Source organism: Chlamydotis macqueenii, chromosome 2 (assembly GCF_036417535.1).
Source record: "Chlamydotis macqueenii isolate bChlMac1 chromosome 2, bChlMac1.mat, whole genome shotgun sequence".
NCBI lineage: Eukaryota > Metazoa > Chordata > Aves > Otidiformes > Otididae > Chlamydotis > Chlamydotis macqueenii.
The window spans coordinates 97889443-97914975 of NC_141557.1; the positions used below are offsets into that span (position 1 = coordinate 97889443).

A 25533-nucleotide genomic window follows, 5' to 3' on the forward strand; every position below is an offset into this window, starting at 1 on the left:
CTTTATTATCTTTTATACTGACCACAGACTGCCCATTCAACGCCTCTTATCCAGTCTTCATGGCCAGGGAGTATTAATATTTTCTGAAACTGAATAAAAATTCCCATTACATCATAGAAATACACTTAATTACCACACATATATGGGCAATTAGCTTTTGATTTTCAAGTCTTATATTTGCATTTTCTATTATTTGAAACTGGAAAAATAAGCTGCTATTAAAGATTGTAACTTACTGATAGATTCTAAACAGGCCTTCTTGGTTTTGCCACCATAGGGTAAATGTGTCACATTATGGCACTTCCCATATATGAGCAGGAAAGAATGAAAATTTAAGGCCCTCACCTTCAAGAGGCTACAGTCTCTCTAAGATATAGATTATTTTTTTTTAAGTTTATCAGGCTTATAGTGGCACACAAAGAATAATGTTATGCAGGTATGACATGGTAAATAATTTGTATTACACCTGTGAAGTGGATGCAGCCGCAGATTATGTAGAAAATTAATACAGGTAAAATCAAGTGTAAAAAGAAGGGCTGATGTTTTGAAATTATTTCAATAATTAATTTATAATACAATATTACTAATAAGAATTACTTATGGGGCTAGAAATATTCCCTATGTTTTTTAAGTTTATTGACTAAGTTTCTAAGGAAGGCACAGATTCAGAACTGTATCTGCTGATGGAAACCTCTGCATGAACACAGGCACACAAACACATCCCAGATTCCCTTTTAAGAACCTTCATTACTAGTATATTTTCATTCATAACATATATCATATTACCATTTTATTTTGATCTAATTATGGTGGAAGTGTTTACTGCATACTTAGCATTTAAACCATCTCTATTTTTCTTTGCCCAGAAAAAGCCCTACTTCCATGCCATTTTTTGATCCCAAGCTGACTTAAAATGTTGGAAATAACCATTATAGTTAAAATGTTAGTGTAGTGTGGTACAAAAGAATAACTCTCACATTATTTCTTGCATTCTACTCTGCTAAATACCTTATCCAGGCCTACTAAGAGTTAAGATTAAATTATAACTTTTGCTATCAGCACAAGGCTGTAACTGAGTTCTCTTTCCCTATCTGTAGTAAAAAATAAAAGAGAGAAACTCAATAAGAAAGGCACTCTCAAAATCTGTCTTCAGCTTCAGAGAAGATAGTCAGCAACAGCAATTCATCCAAACAATTTTACAGCAAACTAAACATACTCAGAAATCAATGCCTCTTCTCTTTGGTCCATAACTTCCTCGGTACTCCCCAAGACCACCTTCCCAAACAACGCAATTCAGCTTCTCCTTGTTCTACATTGGCATTCTTACCGTTACAAAATGATCTGCATATGAGACATGTGACCAGAATAGCTTTAGAGAAACTTCCAAATCAGAAACTTTTGGTCTTGATTAAGAATGCGTTCTCACAGCCACACAAGTCACAGTTGGCTAGACACCTCTGCACAGACTAGCACTTCTGGAGCGGCATTCCAGATAGATGTTTATGTTAAACACCCAACTGGCTACATGTAAATAAAGGCAGGATTAGCCCAGGAAGCAAAATCAAACAGTGACCTAAAGGTCCTCCTGAAGACGTGTTTCCAGCAATATATCAAAAAGTCTTTTCAACAATTCATATTTCAGGTAATAGTTTGAAACACCTACTTATCAATTCATTTATATGATCTTTGATATAATGCTCTGTATTTGACATTCACCAAGTTTAGCTGGCACATTTATTCCCAACTGAAAGATTGGTTCAGGCTGAACTGTTGCTAACATTCTTGTCTTTTATGGTTCATGTCAAACAGTGCACGTATCTCCTGAAACTTAACTGTAATATTAATCTAAACACACATCTAATAATTTTCCTATTTTTAATGGGAACGGTTTTGTTGTTGTTTTTAAATTACCCTTATCTTCTTACAACAAAGAGAATCATTAAGAAAAGCAGACATTTGTTTTCTCTTTAAAAAGTAAAACTAATTACTTTGAGCTTATTAATACCACTCCAGGTTTCTAAGCCACTTCTCAAATTGGCTTTTAGGCACTACTTGGCCTTAAGTAAAGCATGCAGTTCTTTTGTGCTATAGAACAAGCAAGCACTCAAAGTTTTCAAGATATTGTTTCCCATAAAAATTATTCACTGAACCGGAGCAAGGAGTAGCGTTGCTGTTATGCCCTCTGCTTGGTTTTTTTTTTGGTTTTTTTTTTTTTCTTTTAAGTCTGTGTCTCTTGGTATCACACATTCATTTTATTCAGAGGTATTCTGTTCTTGAAACTGCATCAATTCAATGCTTCTTGCAGATTGATTTACACGGTCATTATTTTTTAATTATTCAGTCAAAGTTTTTATTGTTGCCTAGGTTATATTTAGAAGTATTTTAATCTACCATTACCATTTTCACAGATTTTGTTTCTATAGTCTCAGATTTCTCCTTCTATATTTCAGTTTTCCCCTTGGTCCTTACTGGATACATAAGATTATTGGAAGTTACAGTACTAACAGCTGAATTTAACAAAACTTATTGTTTGACTCCCCTACTTCACAGGTTTTCCCATGCCTCTCAATTAATCTTTGAACATTTTTACATAGTAGCAATCTCATCTCTTCTCCTTTAAGGCAAAGAATAAAGCTGTTCTGTAGGTAGCAGAACTAATGAAGCGTGGTTGTCTGTGGACATGCCCAGCACACTCTGCACAACTAACTCTGCCCGCACTTTGGGTACATGGCCTTCAGGACCAAGCTGGTAGGACTGTTTGCCAAATTTGACAACTGCAACAGAAGGTAACAGAGGTCCATGTCTCAGTTCTTCTCCACCAGACACTAGATGCAATATCCCTTTCCAATCCAACTGTTAATCTCACAGAATTAGAAAGAGCCCCAATTATCTTTGAGTCTCTTATTCCACTTTCCAATTAGGCCAAATTATTTGGGGGGAAACATACTCAAACACGCACAGCAAAACCTTCTCACAGAAACCAAGCTCAACATAGAGATGTTCTGTTTTAAAGCTCTATTTTGATCCTCTGGTTTGCTTACTTTTCCCCGATAGGCCTGTAATATCTCAAGCAGGAAGACATAAAACGGTTTCTGAAAGATTTTTCCCTGGGTACTTCTATAAATCAATATCATCTTTCAAGAACTCAGAAAAGCAAAGAGATTACTTTCCCTCTACTGTGTAACAGAGTAGGGATCTCTGGTTAAGAATCTTAAAGGATTTGAAGCCTGCCCACTCAATTTCAAAAAGCAAACAGTTTGTATGAATAAATATATTTCAACTGTAAAATCTGTGAGTTTACCAAAAGGCAGCTTGAATCAGCTATCTCAAGATGCCTCATCCTCCCTCAGAGTATAACAGTGCCCTCCAAGTTTCATTAGAATGTCCCGTTATGAACTTACATTCTACCTTGGGGTTCATACAATCTTTTTTAGAACATTAACTAGAGGAAAAGGTTCCCAAGAATCCCAATTAACAGGACAGAGTTACGGGCCCTTACCAATGATGGAAGGATGCAGAAGTTTAGATACTAATCACTTTTCTATACCAAGTTCTAGTGAAAAATGACAGGAAGACACCAATGTTTCCTTCAAATATCTCTAAAAGTAGAACTACAGCCATAAGAAAAAAAGATGTCAGCAGATCTGAGAGGACCTGACTGAAGAGGTGAACCTCCCTTTAGTAGCTAGGAAGAAATTTATGTCGAAGGCTCACAAGGATGTTTTCATTCTGTTAAGAGCTGTAATGCACTATGCAGGTACTTTTACTTCACATGGAATCAGATTTGGGCTCTTCTCTCTGAGGTCTGTAGAGTCTATTTAGTTAAAAGAGATGTTCTGGAAACTTAAGACAGACACCAACCAGAAGTCCCACCTCATTTAAAAAAGAGAGAATCTGAACCCCAACTCTGCCAGGACAGCTAGTGAAAATACTTCCAAAAATTGAAGGTGTGAAAAATAACACATGTAAAATAAGAGAAAATTCCTCACGTCTTGGGAGGATAAAGGAAGGATAAAGTTTCCTATCTCCAAAAAAAGACAGCAGCACGAACTTCCTTATGAAGTTGAGAGCTTGTTAATTCCAGTTACCTTCCTTTATTCTCCACAGACTGACTGCATTTAAGAATGGCTAAGAATGCTGTTATACTCAAAGGTTTGGTCAACTGGCAAAATAAGTTAAGTATTTCTGAACATTTTTTGCAGTCAAACTGAACCACACAAAAAAAAACAAGTTCCAAAATTTGAACGAGGAAAATCAACTGCACAGCCTCTGAGATAAAAGTCTGTCTTTAGCACATTGAGAATCACAAGTGACATTCTGCCATTGCTAATTCCCAAATAATGTCATTAAATCAATTTAACTCATGAGCTATATAGTAAAAAAAAAAAAAAAGAAGGCTAAGAAAGCAACCCTTCTTTCCCATTTTAGCAAATAAAAGGATGAAGCATCTATTTTATCGACAACAACAACAAAAAATATCTTATTGTTGTATATGGCAGTCTGAACAGGCAAAACTATCTATAAAGTAGCTTTTATCTCTCTCTCTAAAAGCAAAAAGGAGTACCTATTCTTTAATCTCTAAGGGGACAGTGTCTGAACAATTCCAGAAGAGTCAGTGGATCCTACACGCATCAGTTTCAGTGGGAGTTTCCCAGTTCATTGGTGCACTGGGGTCAGTGTTAGCGGTTTGATGATTTTTTTTTTTTAAGGGAGTGATAGAGAGAAAGAAGTTACATTGACTTCTGTTTTGGAGAAGAGTCATTCAACACACACTTTAGAGTCTAACAAAACTTCTAAACAGATGCAAGAGGGGACAGAATCTCTTTCTAGTGCTCCAAAGGAACATTTATCCATATGAAAAACTAAAGACTGCCAGCTTCCAAATAATACATAAAAAAGAGTGTGCTTTTAGAAGATCAGACACTCCTTCAAGTACTTCTTTCGATATTGACAAACATTCAGCATTCAGCACAAAGCACATACTTAGCCACAAACATACAATTACACAGATAAAAATCATATCAGTTTTATTATAAGAATTTATAGACAGAAAGTAAGAATTTCCATATGAACCATTAACGCATGGACACTCAATAAAGAAAGACAGTCACAGCTATTTTATCAGTGTGAAGAGAAGCACAGGCTATTTTCACACAGGGAAAAAATAAGAAAAACTAACACTTATACACTGAATCCAACTTCAACATTCTGTATGTGCATTTCATCATTATCTAGAAAAATGGATGAACTATTTGCACAGAGGTAGTTGTACGGAATGGCTATCTAGAGACAGACAGTAGTCATTGAAGAATGTCAAAAAAAAACAGCAGCACATATGAAAAGAAGCAGAACTGAGTAAAGTTCTGAGCAATAGACAAAAACTCATAATTACCTGACCATTCTGCTGTACAAACAAACTTATTTTGCAGTCATCACCACCACAAGCCAGTATTGGTACTGGAAAGCAAAAAAAAAGAAGTCTTAATTTCTTAAGTTACAAAATCTAATATTCTAGGATATGAAAAGTTATATAAATAATATAAAAATCAAAATATTATCAATAAATACATTAATACAAACAGATCGGCAAGCATGATACCACTTTTTAATGTTTTTTAAATTAGACACCTAATACTATTTGAAATAAACTAGTATCTCAAGAATACAAAACTCAGAAGTTATTTTGGCATGTACATAATATCTACAAATACATAAGATGCTAAAGAATAGTTGCCTTCAAGCTCACATATCTGTAGCAAGTTCAAGTATTAGAGATTTTAAATTTTATTTTATTGATATCAACAGGTGTTTGCTCAAAATACAAAAAGAGCAAGCAGCAAAACAAAATGACTCAGAACTAATACAGTTCAAGTTCCTACATCAACTGAAATAAGTATACAGATGGACTCAGCATAATTAATATACAGTAAATAAAAAGATAGGCAGATTGAAAAAGGAAGACAGACCACCACTCACTGTACAGAAGGATATGAAAGCAATTAACATTATTATCTACCTACTCAAGTCTTGAATTGTAGTTTACTTCTACGAGCTACCTAGAAAGTGCCCAAAAACAGTAAGTCTATTGAATCAAACCAGACATAGTTATGTCTAAGGAGAAAATAAGAGAAGCTAGGTAGTGTAATGCCATGCCTTTATAGAGAAAATTTTATCTTTACTACAGATAGACCAAAAATCAACTTGAATATTCATAATAAGTTTACGCTGTATGCTAATTTCTTCTTTCTGCCTGTACCAAATCTGTGCCTAGATACCTGCTGCTCCTCTCGCACTTCTAAGTGGCATTTCGTGTTCTACACCTCCATCACTTGTTTCTTGTGTCCAATCTCTAAGTCACATTTTATCTCCATCTACTCCTTGCTTTACACGGGGCAAAAAAACGACTGCTTTGGAATGAAGGTAATGAGCTGTTTTGAAATAAAACCTGATCTTCAGGTCCACAGAAACTGGGCAAGAGTGAGGTCTTCTTCCACAAAATATAATACAATGTATGTTCTCAGATCTGGTATCAGCCTTTCCTGAGAAATACATTTTATGGGTCATTACAGTAATTACATACTTACTTAATAGAATAAAGGTCTGACTAATATAAACAAGAAGAGAATTATGATCTAGTTGCTGTATCAGACAAATACAAATACTTTCACTCAAAGAGTTCTATCAAGAAATATGTAACTGGCAAAAACAGACTAATATATAGTTTTTCATATAAATGCTCCAGAGTATTAGAATTTGGATCTGACTGAGATAAAGTCCTGCAAAGGCAACAGAAAAAAAAGAGTTGAGAACTGTGGTCCAGTTAACAATGGGGACAGCAGGATCAGCAAGGCTTTTTCAAGTTCGCTCACTCTTTTTTTCACCTTTTGCAACTCAGTTCTGAGGAGACAATTCACATTTGTCAGAGGCCAAGCTACAGCACCAAAATTATTGAGGTGGCAGGAAAAATCAGAGTGTATGACAAAAGAGCTAATCAGGATGCTGTAAAATAGTAAATCCTGTTCCCAGAATTTTAGAAGTAGTTTCTGCAGACACCACAAGGCAAAAAGCAATCAACCAAACAAAACAGTACAAAGCTTTTCTTCAAGACTCAGAAAACAACTATAAACAAACTCCTTAACTAAGAGGCTGCCAGAAAAGTACTTAAGCTATACTCCAGCTGCAAATGATTACTCAGGTTTTTACGAGCAGTCTATTGGCTTTCCCTATTCGACTTCTTCACAAAAATGGTTCTTAACTTTTTCTTTAAAAGAAAAAAAATCATTTATTTTCAAGGACAATCAGTTAAAATACTAGGCATCATGAACTTCAATGTTTTTTGAAAGTTAAAGAATCCATTACATATGAATCAGCTTTCAACGTGAGCTTTAGATTTTTTTGCTTAGTAAAATTAGACATTACTGTCAATGCTTCTAGTTCAGGGGAGCAGTTTATGACTTTCAGAAAAGTAATTCTGTATCTAATTCCTGACTGAAGAACTGCAGATTGTCCTCAAGAGAAGAGCTTCTTTAAATCTTAATACAGCTGCCAACATAGCCTTCATAAAGATTTCAGAGCAACTCCTAAGTTATCATAGATCATTTTTCCCTAAAGCTCATTAAAATTCCAAACTGCCATTACAGATTAATATTTCTGACACAATTATCAGCAGTGAGATTTTTAATAATATATTTTAAGCTACTTTAATAATATATTTTAAGCTACTTTATTTAGATCTCAGAACTAACATACTCCTCTGGACAAAAACAGCTCAATTGTATGGACTATCATGTCAGGTTCAAGGGAGAAACACAGCATGTGGCTATGCTCTATTAAAAGCCCTTTTATATATATTCTAGGTGAAATATTTCTAACTACACATTTATGGTTCAAAATCTAAAACTCTTTCTTGATAATTTTAGCAGCACAGATCATTCATATTGGAACTGGCATGCAAAACGTATAGGATTTTTTTTTTTTTTACATTCCCATACAAAACATATGCAAGTAATTTATCATTTGAAAATAATTTCATTTTTTCAGAAAAGTACAGTACTGTTTTTCCGGTTATGAGCAGTGTGTTGAATAACTAACTGCTTTGGATAACTAATTTGAATTGCGGTGGGAAGAGGCCATAATGAAGGACTGTCCTGCTCTGAATGCAACTTTAAGCAACACTGTGCTTTGGGGACTCTGCGAGATTTTCACAGCAAAACAAACTGCTTGCCATACCACCACTTAAAGAAGTTTCAAGCACTCCATGAAATCTTTGTTTCGGAAGCATTTAGTTTTAAGAATGAGTAAGATAATCGTCAGTTAATGTTCTTCCAAAATATCCTCTCTTATAAACAACACGATTTTGACATTAAGCAGAAGCACTACTTGAGTGCTACAGTGAGAATTTCTCACCTGTACAGTATCATAACAGAACAAATACTCTATTGCTTTGCAATATGCATTTTAAACTCATTAAACTGGCACCACAGACACTCACTTCACTTCTAACAAAAATTCACACTGGAGGTAACGATTTTAGATTACCCTCAAGTCTTTTAACTTCATCTCAACAACCACCTGTTAGCGTAGTTACATGAAAAATACAGAGAGAGAGGTATAAAGTTCTGTAGTGGTGCAGATGCCGCTTTTGCTATCAGATGCACTCTGGAAAGGGATATTAGCTTTTCCAAATGGGACAACACATCTTGATAGATCTTGATGTCCCAGAATTATCATAAGCCAAAGAATAAAATAAGTTTCTGTATAACTGCTCTGGAGGCACACAATCAAACAATACATCAGCGTGGATGACATGCCGTGAACAGTTCAAAATCCCCGATACAGTAAGAAATTTTAGTACTTTTTCTTGGTACTGACACTCCTCCATCCAGGTGAAAGGCTCTAATGATACTTAAACACAAACCTAATTCAACATACGTATCTGGCTTGTATTGCACTATAGGATACATTTAGCCAAAAAAAAAAAAAAAAAGCTTCTGTAGACTTGCAACAGAAGAATACATCTTTGGCAGGCTACAAAATCTGATCATTTATGTTAACAGAAAATTGTATTAACCTGACTGTTCAGTATGGTTTAACTTGTTCAGCATATACATTTTTCCATGTTTAAACTGAACAGGTGATAAACACTGCTCATTAACCTGCAACGAGGAAGAGCAACAAGGTCTAGAGAAGAAATTATATGAGGAGCGGCAGAGGGAACTGGGATTGTTTAATCTAGAGAAGAGGAGGCTGAGGGGAGACCTCATTGCTCTGTTCAACTACCTGAAAAAAGTCTGTAGTGAGGTGAGCGTTGGTCTCTTTTCCCAAGTAACAAGTGATAGGTTGAGAGGAAATGGCCTCAAGTTGCATCAGGGAGGTTTAAATTGGATATTACGAAAAATTTCTTCATTGAAAGGGCTATCAATCATTGGACTAGGCTGTCTAGGGAAATGGTTGAGTCATCATCCCTGGAGGTATTTAAACTGCGTATAGTTCTGGCATTTAGGGACATGGTTTAGTGGCAGCACTGGTTGGACTCAACGATCTTAAAGGTCTTTTCCAACCTAAATGATTCTATGATTCTATGAGTTTTTGATGCAGGCCTACAGACTCTTCTTCTGGATCTTGCCCTTCAATCCAAACAAGAACAAACATAAGCAGCAGCAGCACAAGGAGCGGGTGAAACTAACAGCACCATCTTCACTAACAGCACCCACTCACTTACAGCCCCCTTTTCGTTGCCCCCTTTTTAAAGCTCTCTATCTCAGAGTTCAACTAAAGAACTCAATTTGAGCATAATTTTGAAGACACTAATCAGCCAGTATTATTCTAATTGCTAAGAAGAGTTCAGTGAAAATCTTTAGATACAAGCAGCCGCTTTGGCTGATTCTGCAGAAAACAAAAAATATGCCACACAGGTCTGGAGTTGGTCAAATGAAAATCTGTTCGGGGGATTTCTTAGATTTTTATGTTTCCTGCACTGATATTCAAGATGTGCAGCTGTACTTACCATTGCTGTCAGGCAAGAAGGATAAGCAGACATCCATAACAAATCCATTTCCAAACTGTAGAATTTCAATGCATTTAGCTGGAAAACAAGAATAAACAGTGTTCTGTCTATGAGAATTAGTATTACAGTTACACTGTCACTTCCTCCTACATTATGTAGCTAAAATTTCCCATTCAATTTTATTTTAGGGAGCCGAAAAACTTCTACATTTTCCAGGAGTCTAAATAATAATGTTATCTTTTGTGGGGCCACATAAATTCATCCAGTGTTAGCCACGTTACAAGATAAGTCACTATTCTCCCCTGAGTATTAATGTTGTACAGCTTCACTGTGGTAACATATCAGAAGCTACAAATCTGTAAGTATTGCAAATTAGATCCTGTGGCAACAGCATTCACTACACAGGAAGCCCAAACCGAATTTGTTCGCTGCAAGAGCAGATAGAGGGATGAGTAAAAACCTGCAAACATCCCAGCATTAATTATTTTACTAAGCAATTTTACTTCACACACTCATAGAGCTAGTTTGCCCCACATTACAGGGCAAAACGATGGTTCAGATTATCAGATTCTGAATACATATTCAAAAGAAACAAGTAAATTCAGCCAATATATCACTGATGAAAACAAAAGGTAAATCATTCTGCAGAACAAATCTGACGCAAAGCTGTTAAACTAGTATAAACCTCAGCTGTCAAAGAGCAACACAGTGTTTTGATGTTTGAAGATAAATCAATGTAGTTGCATTAAAAGATGTTCCTATTTAGCCAAGTATTTCAATGGATAAGCATTCATCATTTTATTAAGCCAGTATGTTTTCCGTAACGTTTAAAAAAAAAAAAAAAAAAAAAAAAATTACCTTCTGAACCATGCCGAGACCAGATCCTCACAGTAGAGTCAGAAGCCGCAGAAGCTATTAGGAGATTTAAATCAGGTTCATCTGACCGGTAGACAGCATCCACAGCACAAACAGCTTCAGTATGGCCTTTGAGAGGAATGCTTTTCACAAGCTGAACGCACCAGAAAATTTTACAAAATTTTACAAAGTTATACAAATAAACAAAATTAAATTCCAGCAACTTATCTGAAAGAATTTTCAAAGCCATTTTCAGAAAGAAAAACAATTTAATACTGAAAAGAAGTTGTATGTCTACAATGGCAGCGAATTTTTCAAGCTATGGCTAAGCTATAGCACATTCCAGGAAACACAGAGAAAGGATACAGCAGTAATTACTATTTTGTTCAAAGCTGAACAGAATAAAATGTTCCTGTGTACACTATACAAACCTCACCACTCCTTGAGGAAATCTGTAAACAGTATAGAAGTTAGGAAGAGCAGTTTTCCTTCCTTTTTCTCCTTCTCTTGCCCCTCACCTTAAGGAACATCTCCTAAAAGTTTGGAGAACCTTAGTGAAGGAGACAGAGCATAGAACACAATGGAATAAGTAGCAGCTACAGCGGCTCTAGCAGCAAGGTTTACTGTGTTCTTGCAAATCAAAACAGTTTTTTACTCCTTCAAAATACCAACACGAAAAACAAAACCTCTAAATTTACACTCAAGTGCCTAATTTGTCAGTGAATGAATACAAGCACAACTACAGGCTGGGCAGGGAATGGATTGAGAGCAGCCCTGAGGAGAAGGGCTTGGGGGCACTGGTTGAGGAGAAGCTCAACATGAGCCGGCAATGCGCCCTTGTAGCCCAGAAGGCCAACCGCATCCTGGGCTACATCAAGAGAAGCGTGGCCAGCAGGTCGAGGGAGGTGATTCTCCCCCTCTACTCTGCCCTGGTGAGACCCCACCTGGAGTACTGTGTCCAGTTCTGGAGCCCCCAAAACAAGAAGGACATGGACCAGTTGGAAAAGGTCCAGAGGAGGGTCATGAAGATGACCAGAGGGCTGGAGGACGTCTCCTGTGAGGACAGGCTGAGAGACCTGGAGCTGTTAAGCCTGGAGAAGAGGAGGCTCTGGGGAGACCTGATTGCAGCCTTTCAATACTTAAAGGGGGCCTACAAGAAAGAGGGGACAAAATTCTTAGCAGGGCCTGTTGCAATAGGACAAGAAGTAATGGTTTTAAACTAAAAGAGGGTAGATTTAGACTAGATATAAGGAAAACAATTTTTTACAGTGAGGGTGGTGAAGCACTGGAACAGGTTGCCCAGAAAGGTGGTTGATGCCCCATCCCTGGAAACGTTCAAGGCCATGTTGGGTGGGGCTCTGAGTAACCTGATCTGGTTGGAGATGTCCCTGCTCCTTGCAGGGGGGCTGGACTAGATGACCTTTAAAGGTCCCTTCCAACCCAAACTATTCTATGACAAGTGATTCAATTTCTAATCTGTTCCTCATAAACACAAAGAGTAAAACAAGAAGCTTTTAATTCTGTGACTAGAAGTCATCCAGCATTTATCCAAATTTTGTCATAAACACACTTGACATTTCTTTCCAAAATATAGCCTGGTAGGCCCCAGTAAGAATTTTTGATTTGTCCATTATAGAACTTTGTCTGGTTTTAATAATTTACACTGGTCTAGAAGTGTCATTAAAATGTGCATATTTAGCCACATTCATCTTCAAAGACTGTCATCAGGCTGTGCACCTCATCAGCAGAAGAGGTTAATAAAGAAATCTGTAAAGTATTTTAAATAAATATGTAAACAGTTACAATGGATCAAGATGAGAAATTATTTGTTTCTGAGAAGACTCCCCCATCAAACACACAGCTAGTAACAACTACTCTAGGTGCACTTCCTCTAGTGTGCATTCTCATGCATTTTAAAATGCCAAGTCTAATCTCATTTGAGATAGCCCAAGAAATGGGTTACCTACACAGCCATTCAGAAATCAACACCTAATGTGTAAGATATTAAAAGTTAGATGAAAAATATATTCTATCTAATTTGTTACCCAAATTTCAGTTCATTCTGAAGGCTCTTTTATACCATACTCAATCTTTTCCCTTACATTTTTACAGTATGAATAATAAATTAGCACATCTCCTTAATTTTCTCATTTTCTCTGAAAAAAAAAAACCTCAATTGTTGCACAGATTTTTGTTTGTTTTATTTTGAGGTTGTTTGTTTGGTTTGGTTTTTTTTTTAAAATACCTACCCCAACATGTATATCATCCTGCTAAGATTACCTATATACAAAGACTACACTGTTATACAGAGATTGACCAAGAATCACTAGAAATGGATATAAAGAAACGAGGAAGAATGGTATAGGAAATGTCAACTAAAAGCATACCTCATAGTTTGAAGATTTTAAGGCAGCTTAAAGAAAGCCGCTACCTGAGATCAGAAAGCTCATAACTCAAGAACATAAACAGCATCTTTTAGACATGCTAGACAAATCCACATGATGACTGGCTAACTAATTTCTTAATGAAGATTGATTTGAAAAAGATAAACTACAGAATAGAAGAAACAATGTTTAAAGTAAAACACAGCATGACAGAATACCAACAATCTGAAGGAGATACACACAGGGTTCAATAGTCAAAGTAAAACAAAGAGGTATGAATAACAAATACAGAAAAAAAACAGATAATTTGTGGTATGTGAGAAAGCAAAGGGAAGGGGAAAGCTTTAAAAAGAGGTTATGCCTGCTTACCTGATTATTCCATGTTCCTGTTCCATACCATTCCCAAAGAATGAGTTGTTTATCAGATCCACCAGAAATTAACTCTGTTTCAGAACCTAAAAATACGTTTTGGTAAGTTTTGTGAACACTTACTTTGTAACAGCAATCAACAACATAAGCAATTGCATTGGTTACTACTCACAAAATATCACATGTCAACTGTATGCAAAGTTTCCATCAAAATAAAGTATAGCTGATACAAGTTGCACTGTGCAGGACAGCTTAAGAGCAAAGGTATTCTCTAAGACAACACAAAGAGAAAAGTTATAGGAATAATTACAGTTCTGTTTGAACGTGATGAACATATCTTACCAAAAAGATTCTCAAATCTCATAGTGTAATTTAACATTTTCTTTTTTTTTTTGTTTGGTCTTCTTGGAGGACAGGAAAATAAAACAAGAGAAATCCAACTCAACAGAATTCAAAGCTTTATATGAAAATGTAGTTCTCAAGTTGCCTGAAAATCATTTATTTTAATCAATATTAAGAAGCAAATGCTTTAGTAAAATCAGCTGAAAGGATGGCAGTTTATATCACTATTAGAGGAATGTTTTCACCTCAGTACTTCCTCCCCAAAAAGTAACAGGCACACTACATCAACAGTCTAATCAACAGCCCCATTTCTCTTTGTCAGTGAGTTTCTATAAAAGCCCAGGGGCAAGAATACGTGCCTTTGAAAAGTTTGCACTAAGCCAATCTAAAGGCTGGAATTACTATCAAGAAAAAGCCTCATTTTATCTTAAAGGATTATTTTTTCATAGGTGTGACCTCTATGCAACTTCAGCTTTTATAGTATGAGATTTCTGAAAAGGCACTGCAAATCGGTTTATAAAGTCAAAACACACAAAACTCCAAGCCCTTACTGAAGAGGCTGGCGGCAGCACAAGCACCCCAGCTGCCGACCTGTCAGAGGCACCGCAGTCCCAGACAAAACAGCCACCACCCGAGCTGGCGCTGGCTGCGGGGCCCGGAGAAGACAGCCCGACCGGATACCCTCGTTTACCGAATCGCTCACCTGAGTTTGCCGGGTCAGATTCCTCCGGAGCCACCTGTTAAAATCCCTACTGGGAAGCTGGGCTGAAGCGAGAGAACGGGCTGAAAGCGCTGCACCTCCCTGTTTCCTTCAGTTTAGGCCGCAGCCCCTCTGCTGCCGACCCTCCCGCCTCACCGCCCCAGCCAGGGGCAGGGCAGCGGCGCCCGCAGCCCCTGCCGCGGCAGACACCTCCCCCCGCCACCCACAGCCCCCCGACCCGAGGGGAACGAGGTCGGGGAAGGGAGAAAGGCCGCGCTACTCACCGCCGTCCCGCCGCCGGACCCAGCACACGCAGTTCACCCTGCCGATGTGGCCACGGAGGGCGGCGGTCGTGCGCCTGGCCTGCGGAAGGGCGAGAAAGCAGCGAGCGTGAGGCCGGGCTACCGGCCCCGGCCCCGGCCCCACGCCACCCCACAACCCCTCAGCTTACCGCCGGCTCGTAGAGGACGACGTCATGACAGCTGCCAAAAGCGAGGAGCCCCCCGCGCCCCCAGGCCACGGCCCCGCCGCCCGCCCGGTTGGCGCAGCAGGCGACGTGACAGACTTCCACGGGCGCCGCCATCTTCCTCGCCGCCGCGTGCGCAACCCCGCGCGGCGCCCGTAGCAACGGCGCCCGAGGGGGGCGGGGCCGGCCCACGGCGGCGGGGTCGGCCTGGCCCGGCCCGGCCCGGTCAAACGGGGCCGCGGCTCCGCGGTCGTGGGGGCGGAGAGAGTCAGCCTAACAATGGGCGGGCGTGGGGACGGTGTGGCTCTGGGTTTGGTGCGGGGGTGCCCCGTCGTGTTCTGTCTCTACAGGAACTGGGCCGAGCCGGGCAGGCCTCAGGGGCGCAGCACCCCCGCTTAAAAACAGGGCATAGAAATCAGTGAGACGGGAGTTAGTGTTGGTTTGGGGTTTTTTTTTGTTTGTTTGTTTTTGATAGGGGGACGAGTTTTACTCTTTGTTTCACCTTTTGTCAAACACTACAAAGTTTAAAAAGTTTAAAACTTTCCAGGGTTTTCTTTTGTGTGTAGAAGTTGATTCCACATGTGCTAGGAAAGAGCTGAACGGAGCATCAGAGGCCATGTTGTTATTTCCCGTTTCTGTTTCCATCACCCGTAAAGCCTCCTTCCGATAATCATTCTTAAGGCACTGAGTTTGGGCTGTGTTTAATATGACAGTTTATTATGATGCCTTGAAATAACTGTTGTAGAAATCGTGGGAATTTGCAACTAAGCAATGGGCAGGGCCCCAATCATAGAAAGGTTTGGGTTGGAAGGGACCTTTAAAGGTCATCCAGTCCAACACCCCTGCGAGGAGCAGGGACATCTGCAACCAGATCAGGTTGCTCAGAGCCCCGTCCAGCCTGACCTGGGATGTTTTCAGGGATGAGGCATCCACCACCTTTCTCGGTGATCTCGATATGTTTGAGTACCTCTGTTTTTCAAGACAAAAGATGAATTCATAGCATATTAGAGAATTCTATCTGTTATGTTTTTATTTTTTGATTTATTGATATACTTATTGTCCTCCTTGCCCAAAAAATTAAAACCACATCAAGAAAGATAAATACTGCAGTACTATTGTAGTTTTACTTGCATGGTCACTGGCTGAAAGAAGTGGGATCCTTAGAGGATATTACACCATATGGGTATGCTATGTTTTATTTGGCTTCACAGGCTCAAGAATTTTGCCAGTTCCCAGTGGCTACAGATGCAACCCGCTATCCCACAGGCTATGTAGGAGCCTCAGCAGGGTGTTCGAGACATCTACTCTGCCTCCAGACGCTCTGCCCCATACATGCAGAAGGCCCTGGAGCAGAGGCCAGGCTGAAGTGTAAATAGACTACCCTGAAACAGAAAGCATGGAACAGGAGGGGAAAGAGAGTTGTGACTACCTACAGCTGTGAGGTGTGCTTCCTGCCCCCAAATTGCACCTGGGATATCCTGAAATAAGTGATCCTGAACTGAAAAGCTGGAAAGCCTGTGGTGGAGGCAGAAGACAGCTCTCTATAGCTGTGCAGAGAACGGGCACCGGGGCAGGAAGAGAAGTAGCAGAAAGCAAGCAGGCATCCAGGGGAAGCAGCCTCTGTGTAGCACAGGGAACACTTTGGACCTTAGATCACTCCTACCTGGCTTTTTTCTCCCCACGTGCCTGCACGTTCATGAATACCGGCTGCTGGCAGTGCTGTAACCTGCCACAAAAATGTTGCAGCTGGGCACTGCTTTTTCCAGTGGGTATGAGAGGAAAGAAGCTGTGCCTGTTCGCATACAAGATACAGCCAGAAATGTTAGCTACTAAGGGAACGAATGATTCCTTGCAGAAAAATGCGTGGATCCAGTCATCAAAGCATGCTTTAACTGAGGAGTGCTGTCCCAGCTGCCGCTGCACAGCAACCCCCTTCTCAGCGTGCCCTGCCACGGTTGGAGTCAGGGCTCTGGCAGGAGGAGGTCGAGCTGTGCCAAAAAGCTGGGGGATATTAGAGGAGTTGTGGTTGTTGCTGTGGGAACGAAGCTGGCTCTGACTGTGATTGTGGGCAAAGTGTAGGCTTTTCCAAGATGGATTTGGGTGGGGGATTCCTCTGTGACACAAAAAGTGTACTCATCTGGTAGACAGCCTGCTGCTGCTGATGTTCTGTAAACAGGAGGACCCTTGGTGCTGCTTGTGTCAGAGAGATTTGGAGGTGTGCATCATGCCTGGGGGTGCAAGGGCACTGCAGCCCTGTGCTGCAGGGTTTTGTGAGGCTGGTCCTCGCAGCCTTAGGCCACTACCTCAGGGATGGTGCTTTCCCAGGTGGTCTGAGGGAGAACATTGCAGGGAGCGGCTGGCACCAGGCATTGCCAGTGATTGCCTCCTTTCTGGCAAAAAGGTCTGGCCCTGTCACCCCTGTGCCACCTCAACACCGCCCAACATCGAGAGAACTAGGATAAATCAACACAGAATATGGACCTGAAAGTGCTGTGGGGAATCCTGTATGGTTTCACGAGGTATGGCCAAAAAGCATGGGAAACTGGGTCTGTATCCAGACAGATCAGCCTAGGTGAGCGCAGTTTCTTACAAACTTTCCATAAGTATTATGTCTGACCAAGTCCTAGATCACATGGAGGACTTTCACGTAACCCAAGAAAGACTTTTTCTGTGTTCTGAAGCTAAAAGATCTTCTCTTATGTCTGAAAACTGAAAAATGTGTAGGATAGTGTATGAGAAATTTAAAATATCATATAATTGTACTCGAAGAGCAGGTTCGGGATCATCTGAGGAACCTAAAGGTGCACAAGTCCATGGGACCTGATGAGATCCATCCGCAGGTCCTGAGGGAACTGGCGGATGAAGTTGCCAAGCCACTGGCTATCGTATTTGAGAAGTCGTGCCGGTCTGGTGAGGTCCCCGATGACTGGAAGAGAGGGAACATAACCCCCATTTTTAAAAAGGGGAATAAGGAAGACCCAGGTAACTACAGGCCGGTCAGCCTCACCTCTGTGCCTGGCAAGGTCATGGAGCAGATTCTCCTGGAAACCATGCTAAGGCACATGGAGAGCAAGGAGGTGGTTGGTGACAGCCAACATGGCTTCACCAAGGGCAGATCGTGCCTGACCAATTTGGTGGCCTTCTATGACGGGGTGACGGCATCGGTGGACAAGGGACGAGCAACTGACATCATCTACCTGGACTTGTGCAAAGCTTTTGACACTGTCCCGCATGACATCCTTCTCTCTAAACTAGAGAGACATGGGTTTGATGGACGGACCACTCGGTGGATAAGGAGTTGGCTGGATGGCCGCACTCAGAGAGTGGTGGTCAATGGCTCAGTGTCCATGTGGAGACCGGTCACGAGTGGCGTCCCTCAGGGGTCCGTGCTGGGCCCGGCCCTGTTCAACATCTTTGTTGCCGACATGGACAGTGGGATAGAGTGCACCCTCAGCAAGTTCGCCGACGACACCAAGTTGTGTGGTGCCGTCGACACGCTGGAAGGGAGGGATGCCATCCAGAGGGACCTGGACAGGCTGGAGAGGTGGGCCCGTGCCAACCTCATGAAGTTCAACCAGGCCAAGTGCAAGGTCCTGCACCTGGGTCGTGGCAATCCCAGGCACAAATACAGGCTGGGCGGGGAATGGATTGAGAGCAGCCCTGAGGAGAAGGACTTGGGAGTGCTGGTGGATGAGAAGATTAACATGAGCAGGCAATGCGCCCTTGCGGCCCAGAAGGCCAACTGCATCCTGGGCTGCATCAAGAGGAGTGTGGCCAGCAGGTCGAGGGAGGTGATTCTCCCCCTCTACTCTGCCCTGGTGAGACCCCACCTGGAGTACTGTGTCCAGTTCTGGAGCCCCCAACACAAGAAGGACATGGACCAGTTGGAGAAGGTCCAAAGGAGGGCCACGAAGATGATAAAAGGGCTGGAGCACCTCTCTTATGAGGACAGGCTGAGAGAGTTGGGGCTGTTCAGCCTGGAGAAGAGAAGGCTCCGGGGAGACCTTATAGCGGTCTTCCAGTACCTCAAGGGGGCCTACAAGAAAGATGGGGAAAGGCTGTTTAGTAGGGCCTGTTGCAATAGGACGAGAGGTAATGGTTTTAAAATAGAGGGGGGTAGATTTAGATTAGAAATGAGGAAAAAAATGTTTATGATGCGAGTTATAGAACACTGGAACAGGTTGCCCAGAGAGGTGGTGGAGGCCCCATCTCTGGAAACGTTCAAGGCCAGGCTGGATGAGGCTCTGAGCAACCTGATCTAGTCAGGGATGTCCCTGCTCCTTGCAGGGGGGTTGGACTAGATGACCTTTGTAGGTCCCTTCCAACCCTAACCATTCTATGATTCTATGATTCTATGAATTATAGCAGAACCAATACACATGAATTATAAGGAAGTAATGGCAGTGGTCAGTGATGTTACAAGTCTGGAAAAGGACATACTCTGGGCTAGTCACTAACTGCCAGTCTTCATTCATGGCTAGTATCTTTACTGAATTTGAATCTGTCCTTGCTGTTTCCCTTCATCTTTCCAGAGAATAACATCTTCACTTTTCAGAAGTACATGTAAAAATAATCTTCCTCTTTTTTCCCCTTTGGTGTAATTTTTGAGATACCAGAAGAACTCAGTTCATGGGACATCAGAAAAAGTTTTGATCGTGCCTAAGCAGACTTCAGAAGTCATTCCATAGCCTTGTTCACATCCTTTACATGTCCCAGTTTGGTTCTGACAATGGAGTTTCATCAACAAATTCCTGTAAGGGATATACTATTCATACTGACAAAAGGTTTCTTTAGCTTAAAATAAATTCACCAGTTAGATATTGGAATAACTTTTGTTATTCCAATAGCAAAAGAGTCATTTTGATTGTAAATTCATGTCTACAAGTCAGGTTTTGCAGGCAGAGGTGGCTTAGCGATCTTCTTGTGCTCCCTCCCCAACTCAGTTATGCCTGCAAGCTTTTAGAGATCAAGAAAACACAAAACAAGTTTAAAAAAATGAGAAATAGTATTTAATGTATTTATCTGATTATGTCTAAACAATGACATGAAAATATAATTATGCTGCAAATATGTTTTAACTCCCCGGAGAATATTTCCAACCTATTTTACAGCATATTTAGCCTCATCTGTCTTTTCTGATTTTATGAGGAAAGTATAGTGTTGGATATACATTGCTTGTATTATTAATTGAATGCATGTTGAGAAGAAATCTGATCTTTGACAGATTAAATCAAAGGTTTATGCTTTCTTTTATTGGGACGGTTCTTGTTGGTGTAAATTAATATGCATTATTAGACACAGGTCATTCTGCTTGGTACTATGAAGAGCAACAACCATATGTTAGGTTTAAAGTTTAACTATATGCCATTTAATTCTATAGAAAAATATTTAAAAGTTGCTGAATTAGCAAAGCCAAGTACTCAAAGGTTGGGGGCCTTGTTCTTGTAGTTGTTGAACTTAGTCTGCCTTTATTTGTCTTCATTGTATACGTGCCTTATGAAGTAATCATTAATGAAGTTACCTCATGCTCAAATCGCTTCCTGCTATTTTTACTGTAGCTTGCTTGCCTCCAGTAGCAACCTGGATGAATAGTGCCTGGTGAATGAGGCAGCTATTCAGTATTTCAATTTCTCCTCATTAGTTATATTGTGGCCCTAGGCCTAATTTGCTGTATAGTATTCTTAGCACAGAATTATCCTTTTCCTAATAGCGTGGGGGTTTTTTTTGGTGACTTCCACTGCCACAGTACCTGGATGCCTCAGAAAAATGTATGAATTATGTTTTTCTTTATAATATCACCATTAGGTAGAGGAGTATTATTATATTCATTTTCTGGGTGACAATTTCCTCCTAGGAGCAGAGTTTGTAACAAAAGCACCATAGTTCTTCAGTGATTAAGTGTCCAATGTAGAAGACACAGAACAGTGTCCAGAGAAAGTCCCTATTGCCTCCAGCTGGGACTGTGAGCATTTAAAACTTTTGGAAATTATATTCCAGCATGGGGACACTCCGGACATCTTCTGCGGGGCCAGAGTTTCACCTGGAGGATCAGAGCTGGAGCACTGAGAAAATGAATAATAAACAGTAGTGACCAAAAACATAAAGATGAGTTTAAATTATTTGCCAGCTTCTCAGAGGGTACCCATACAACAGCTAGGGACACCTCCATTGCCTGAGGTGTCCCTAAGTAATACAGTAAATACAGAAAATACAGGAAAATTAACCCCATCCCTGGTTTCAGCAGAGATGGAGTTAATTTTCCTCTCAGTAACCAGTGTGTTTTGGATTTCGTATGTGAAGAATGTTGATAAGCACCCTGATGTTATGAGTTTTTGCTAATGAGACCAAGGACACTGTCCGGCTTTCCAAGTCTCGCTAATGTGCAGATGCAGGAAGCTGGGAGAAAGACAGACAGAAAAACTGACCCAAACTGGCCAAAGAGAGTATTCCATGCCATGAACATCATGCTCAGTATATAAGTCGGGGTTGGCCAGGGCGGGTAGTGCCATCTGGCATCCATCTCTCTCTCTCATTTGCTGGCATTGTTCCCCCTACCTTGCTGGCCCTCTTTTTCATTCCTTTGCTTGCAGCTCGGTTTCATTTCCGTGATCACTGCTCAGAATGGGCTGTATTGGTCATTGGGACATCAGGTCCAGAAAACATACATTTTTCATTTTGTATAGTTTAATATCCTTGTATTCATCTCTAACTCATGAGTTTTCCTTTCTTCCAAATTCTCTCCTCCATCCCGCTGGTGAGGGGAGGGTGAGCAAGTAACTGTGTGGTGACTTGGGCTAAACCACAACAGATGTCTCGAGTACAAATACAGCTTCTCCCTTTTCGTCAGCTGCGGGATCTGCCTCAGAAGGCATTTTGGTGCATGAGGAATACTAACTCTTGGATTTGCTGGGATTTCTTTCCCTTGAGCCTGCACCTACCAGTACACTACCAGAAGGGATGACCAAAGACAAGTGTAATTCCTAAAGCTACTGACTGGGTTCATTAACATTCTGTGTCAGACAGGTTTTTAACTGCCACTGATTGATTCTGGAATTGTTGGTCCCACATTCAATAAAAGATTTCCAATGTATCTTGAGCATAATGTAAGTCTGTGACATCCTTTTCAAGTATGCTTCTCAAGATAAAAAAAAAAAAAGCAGATATTGTCAGTTGAATAGATTTAATTTTAAATGTTTAGAATAAGTTTTTCCCCTTTAATTCATGTCACTGAAGACTGAAAGTTGAATGATGCTGGTGAAAGAAGTTGAACTGAACAAATCTTAACTATAGTTATTTCCATTTTTCTGGAAGGCTGTATTTTAAGTGTTCTATGAATGGCTTGTATTCCAACTGCCTAAATTAATTTTTTTTATTTTCTGAAGAAAAAATAAACTAATTATTTAGAAAGATCATCAAAATTAGCTCTCCAAACAATCACTGTAATTGCTGACTGAAAGAAATTCCACAGAAAATCTGTCTGTTTTTTTTTTTTTAAAGGAAGACCTAATGCAAACATGACCTAGAAAATTGCTCAGGAAAAAAAAAAAAGAAAAAGGATGAAACAGCTTGTCACATAATCAAACTGATTATGCATTATGTTTTTGAAGCACAAGCTCTAGAAGGAAACATAATAATGCGCATGCATTCCAGAGGGCATACACACACACACACAAAAAGAAAGTACTCAGAAGTGCAACCTGGAGTCAATAACATCGTATTTTATGCTTAAATTCTGTATTAGCAGCAGTTCTAGGAGTTCTTGTATGGATAGGACATTGTTCCACAGTATAGAATAACATCTTGCAAAAAGAAATAATAAATTCTGTAGTATTTTCCTGATACATCTCTTCACGCTCATTTAAAAAGAAACATATTGAATTAATATGTTTCTGATTTTATTTTGTAGGAAGACAAATGTCTGCTGAGTCTCAGAGTGGCAGGAGAAAGGGGAGTACGGCACAGGGTATCCAACGGTCATACAACAACCTCCTCGTGTTGGGTAAAACTTAGTTTCCTAGGACAAGTAATGAAAAACTCTCCTATTTCTGTCAAAATATAGTTTACTTTTTAAAATAAATCTTTTTAAAAAATATGAATATTGTTATATATTAGTGTACAAAGTTTCTGTAGTAGGCAACAATTTATTTGCAGAACTTAAAGGACTGTTTTAAAGGACTACTATTGAGAAAGGTAAATTGTGTGTGGATCGAGGGGTGGAACACAGCGCTCCTGCCCAGGAGAAGGCTTCCCATGGAGGAGCTAGTGATCTCCGCACTGAGTGTGGGTCAGAGCTGTGCTGGGCTGCTCACCCAGCGGGGCCCTTGGCCTGCACCGGGCTGCACGGGTCCCCGAGCTGCAGGGTCACCTCAGCTGTATTGCGGTCACGGAGCTGCCCACAAGCGAGCAAGAAAAAGGACAGCTGCTGAGATGACTTCTGCCCATCTACTTTTCTGCTTCTTCTTTAGCACTTTGTGAGAATAGCTTTGAATTATTCTGTTTTCAATGGCCTTTTGCCTATTTTTTTTTTTTTTGTGGCTGTCATTAGGCATTACCTGACTTTTGTTGGAAGCACTCAGGATCCGGGGAAGCCAAGATGTTTTGGTTCAGCTGTTTACACAAGGCTTGCGACAGATGGCAGAACTTTATTCTTAATGAGAAGTTTTTCCACCACAGGTCTCCAGTGAGAGAGGCTCCCTAAGCCTGCAGCGAACCCAATGTCACTGCGGTAGGACAACCTCAGATGGGTACCAGGACAAAGCAGGAGCCCCTGAGGTGGTCTGTAACAGTCTGCACACGCCGTGAGCTTAATAGATGGTGTTGTCACCCCTAGCACAGTTCTACCTTTTGAACACCAGGGCATAATAATAAGAATGGCAAAAAAAGGATAAACATTTAGCCTCAAGGAAAAGTGAAAAAGGAGCTGACGCATTCATGTGGAGCAAAAAAAAAAATTATGTTATTTGCTTGGACTTTGTTACAGCCTGCATCCAACTGCATCAAACATTAGTCATCTTTATAGGGTTTTTAGTAGAAGGAATGACTAACTTAATTATAATAAACCCAATGTTCTTATTTTACAATTCGTTACAAAAACAACTGAAATATTAGCAGGTAAGCTCTAAAACCATAGAGCCAGCTTCTGGTCTTATTTGAATGATATAATCTGTAATAGTTCTGTCATGCTTAGGTATATTTTCCCAGATGTGTACTAATGGAATTGTTATCACAACCTTTTCCAAATTCTCCCTATAAAAGGCATCAATGTGAATTAAAAAATTCGATGTGCGGTGGTGATTAACTTTAGGATATATAAGAGTCATTATGATTTCTGTCTTGTATGCTTGTCACTTTCTGTTTCAAAATTTATACCTAAAAATATTTTCTGATCCCCTTTCAAATATGTAACATCTGTTACGAAGTAAACACAGATTTTCTTGTACCATATGAAAGACATTTGTGTTCTAGAAAATGCTAAGAAAATGTTTTAAACATGATCGTCCTTTTTCTTCTCTGAGATCTGTGCAGAGAATATGTTCTCCCTCTCACTATTTCCATCATATACAGGAAAATATTATTTTCCTTTATTTAATCAATTCATGATTCAGATAATTCCTAAAATAAATCTAATCTCTCTCTAGACATGCAAAGCATTGCGAGGGTTGTCCCAGGCTGATATAAATTGTTATACTTCCATTGGAACGGATCTTTGATTGTTTGCAACTTCTGAGGGCTCGCTTCTGGACTGTGAGAAAGAAAGTGGCATTTTATGCTTTGCTTTAGTAAGTGTTCGATATTCCCAGTAAACTATGACATCAATCAAATTGGCTGTCTTGTTGTAGGCATATTACATTATAAAAATATTCTTCTGAATGTTGGAAATTTTATCTGGTTTTTTTTTAGTGCTGCAATATAAAAACAAATGGAATAAATTTTAGGTGGGTATTCATGAAATTGAAAAAAGGATCGGAGGCCTCTTGGGCAGTATTTGTTCTTTCTGTTGTTTCTTTGGTTTTGCTTTTACGGCATACAAACAGGATCTGCCTTCCCTATTTTATCACAGACAATTGCATCCAAATCTTTGCGGATATTAAAAATAGCTCATCTTTATGTATCTTTGTAAAATACTCGGGTTTTTTTCTATTTTCTTCATCACTATTATTCCAAATACTGTTCTTTCTATTTGTCCAGAATTAGTCCTTTTTTCAAAGAGATCATTAGATGTAATTTGACAATACATTGTAAAAAGCTTTAATCAATAAAGAATTACTAATGGAGGTTTTACCATTATTTCACATCACTCTTCACTTCCAAGGGAAAACATCAACCTACATTTTTAAGGAAGTTATTTGTATGAACAGCCTATTGGTTTGTTCAAATAAACAGCGTAGGGTTATCATTTGTCTTTTTGTCC

General features: G+C 40.0%; 2 protein-coding genes across 6 annotated transcripts in view; both read right to left on the bottom strand.

Moving 5' to 3' along the window:
• ELP2 (elongator acetyltransferase complex subunit 2) overlaps positions 1 to 15278 on the bottom strand; it is a 40245-nt gene extending 24967 nt beyond the window's left edge. Inside the window, exons 1-7 of one of the 3 annotated variants that reach the window (XR_015257660.1) lie at positions 15108 to 15239; positions 14941 to 15019; positions 13615 to 13700; positions 10865 to 11015; positions 10007 to 10084; positions 5393 to 5457; positions 23 to 89 (exon numbers count right to left, since the gene is read on the bottom strand). Coding sequence is in view for 2 of the 3 variants with exons in the window: in XM_086740481.1 (XP_086596607.1) it covers positions 23 to 89; positions 5393 to 5457; positions 10007 to 10084; positions 10865 to 11015; positions 13615 to 13700; positions 14941 to 15019; positions 15108 to 15239 (658 nt within the window). In the remaining variant the exon portion in view is untranslated. Of the gene's footprint in view, positions 1 to 22; positions 90 to 5392; positions 5458 to 10006; positions 10085 to 10864; positions 11016 to 13614; positions 13701 to 13956; positions 14023 to 14940; positions 15020 to 15107 lie in introns of those variants that run through there. The other 2 variants (XM_086740481.1, XM_086740479.1) reach the window with 2 other exon arrangements.
• Positions 1 to 25533, bottom strand: part of ABITRAM (actin binding transcription modulator) — a 301888-nt gene that overhangs the window by 176136 nt on the left and 100219 nt on the right. Inside the window, exon 7 of one of the 3 annotated variants that reach the window (XM_086740490.1) lies at positions 18026 to 18048. The exons of the other annotated variants lie outside the window; for them this stretch is intronic. The gene's annotated coding sequence lies outside the window, so the exon portion shown is untranslated. Of the gene's footprint in view, positions 1 to 18025; positions 18049 to 25533 lie in introns of those variants that run through there. 3 annotated transcript variants of the gene reach the window in all.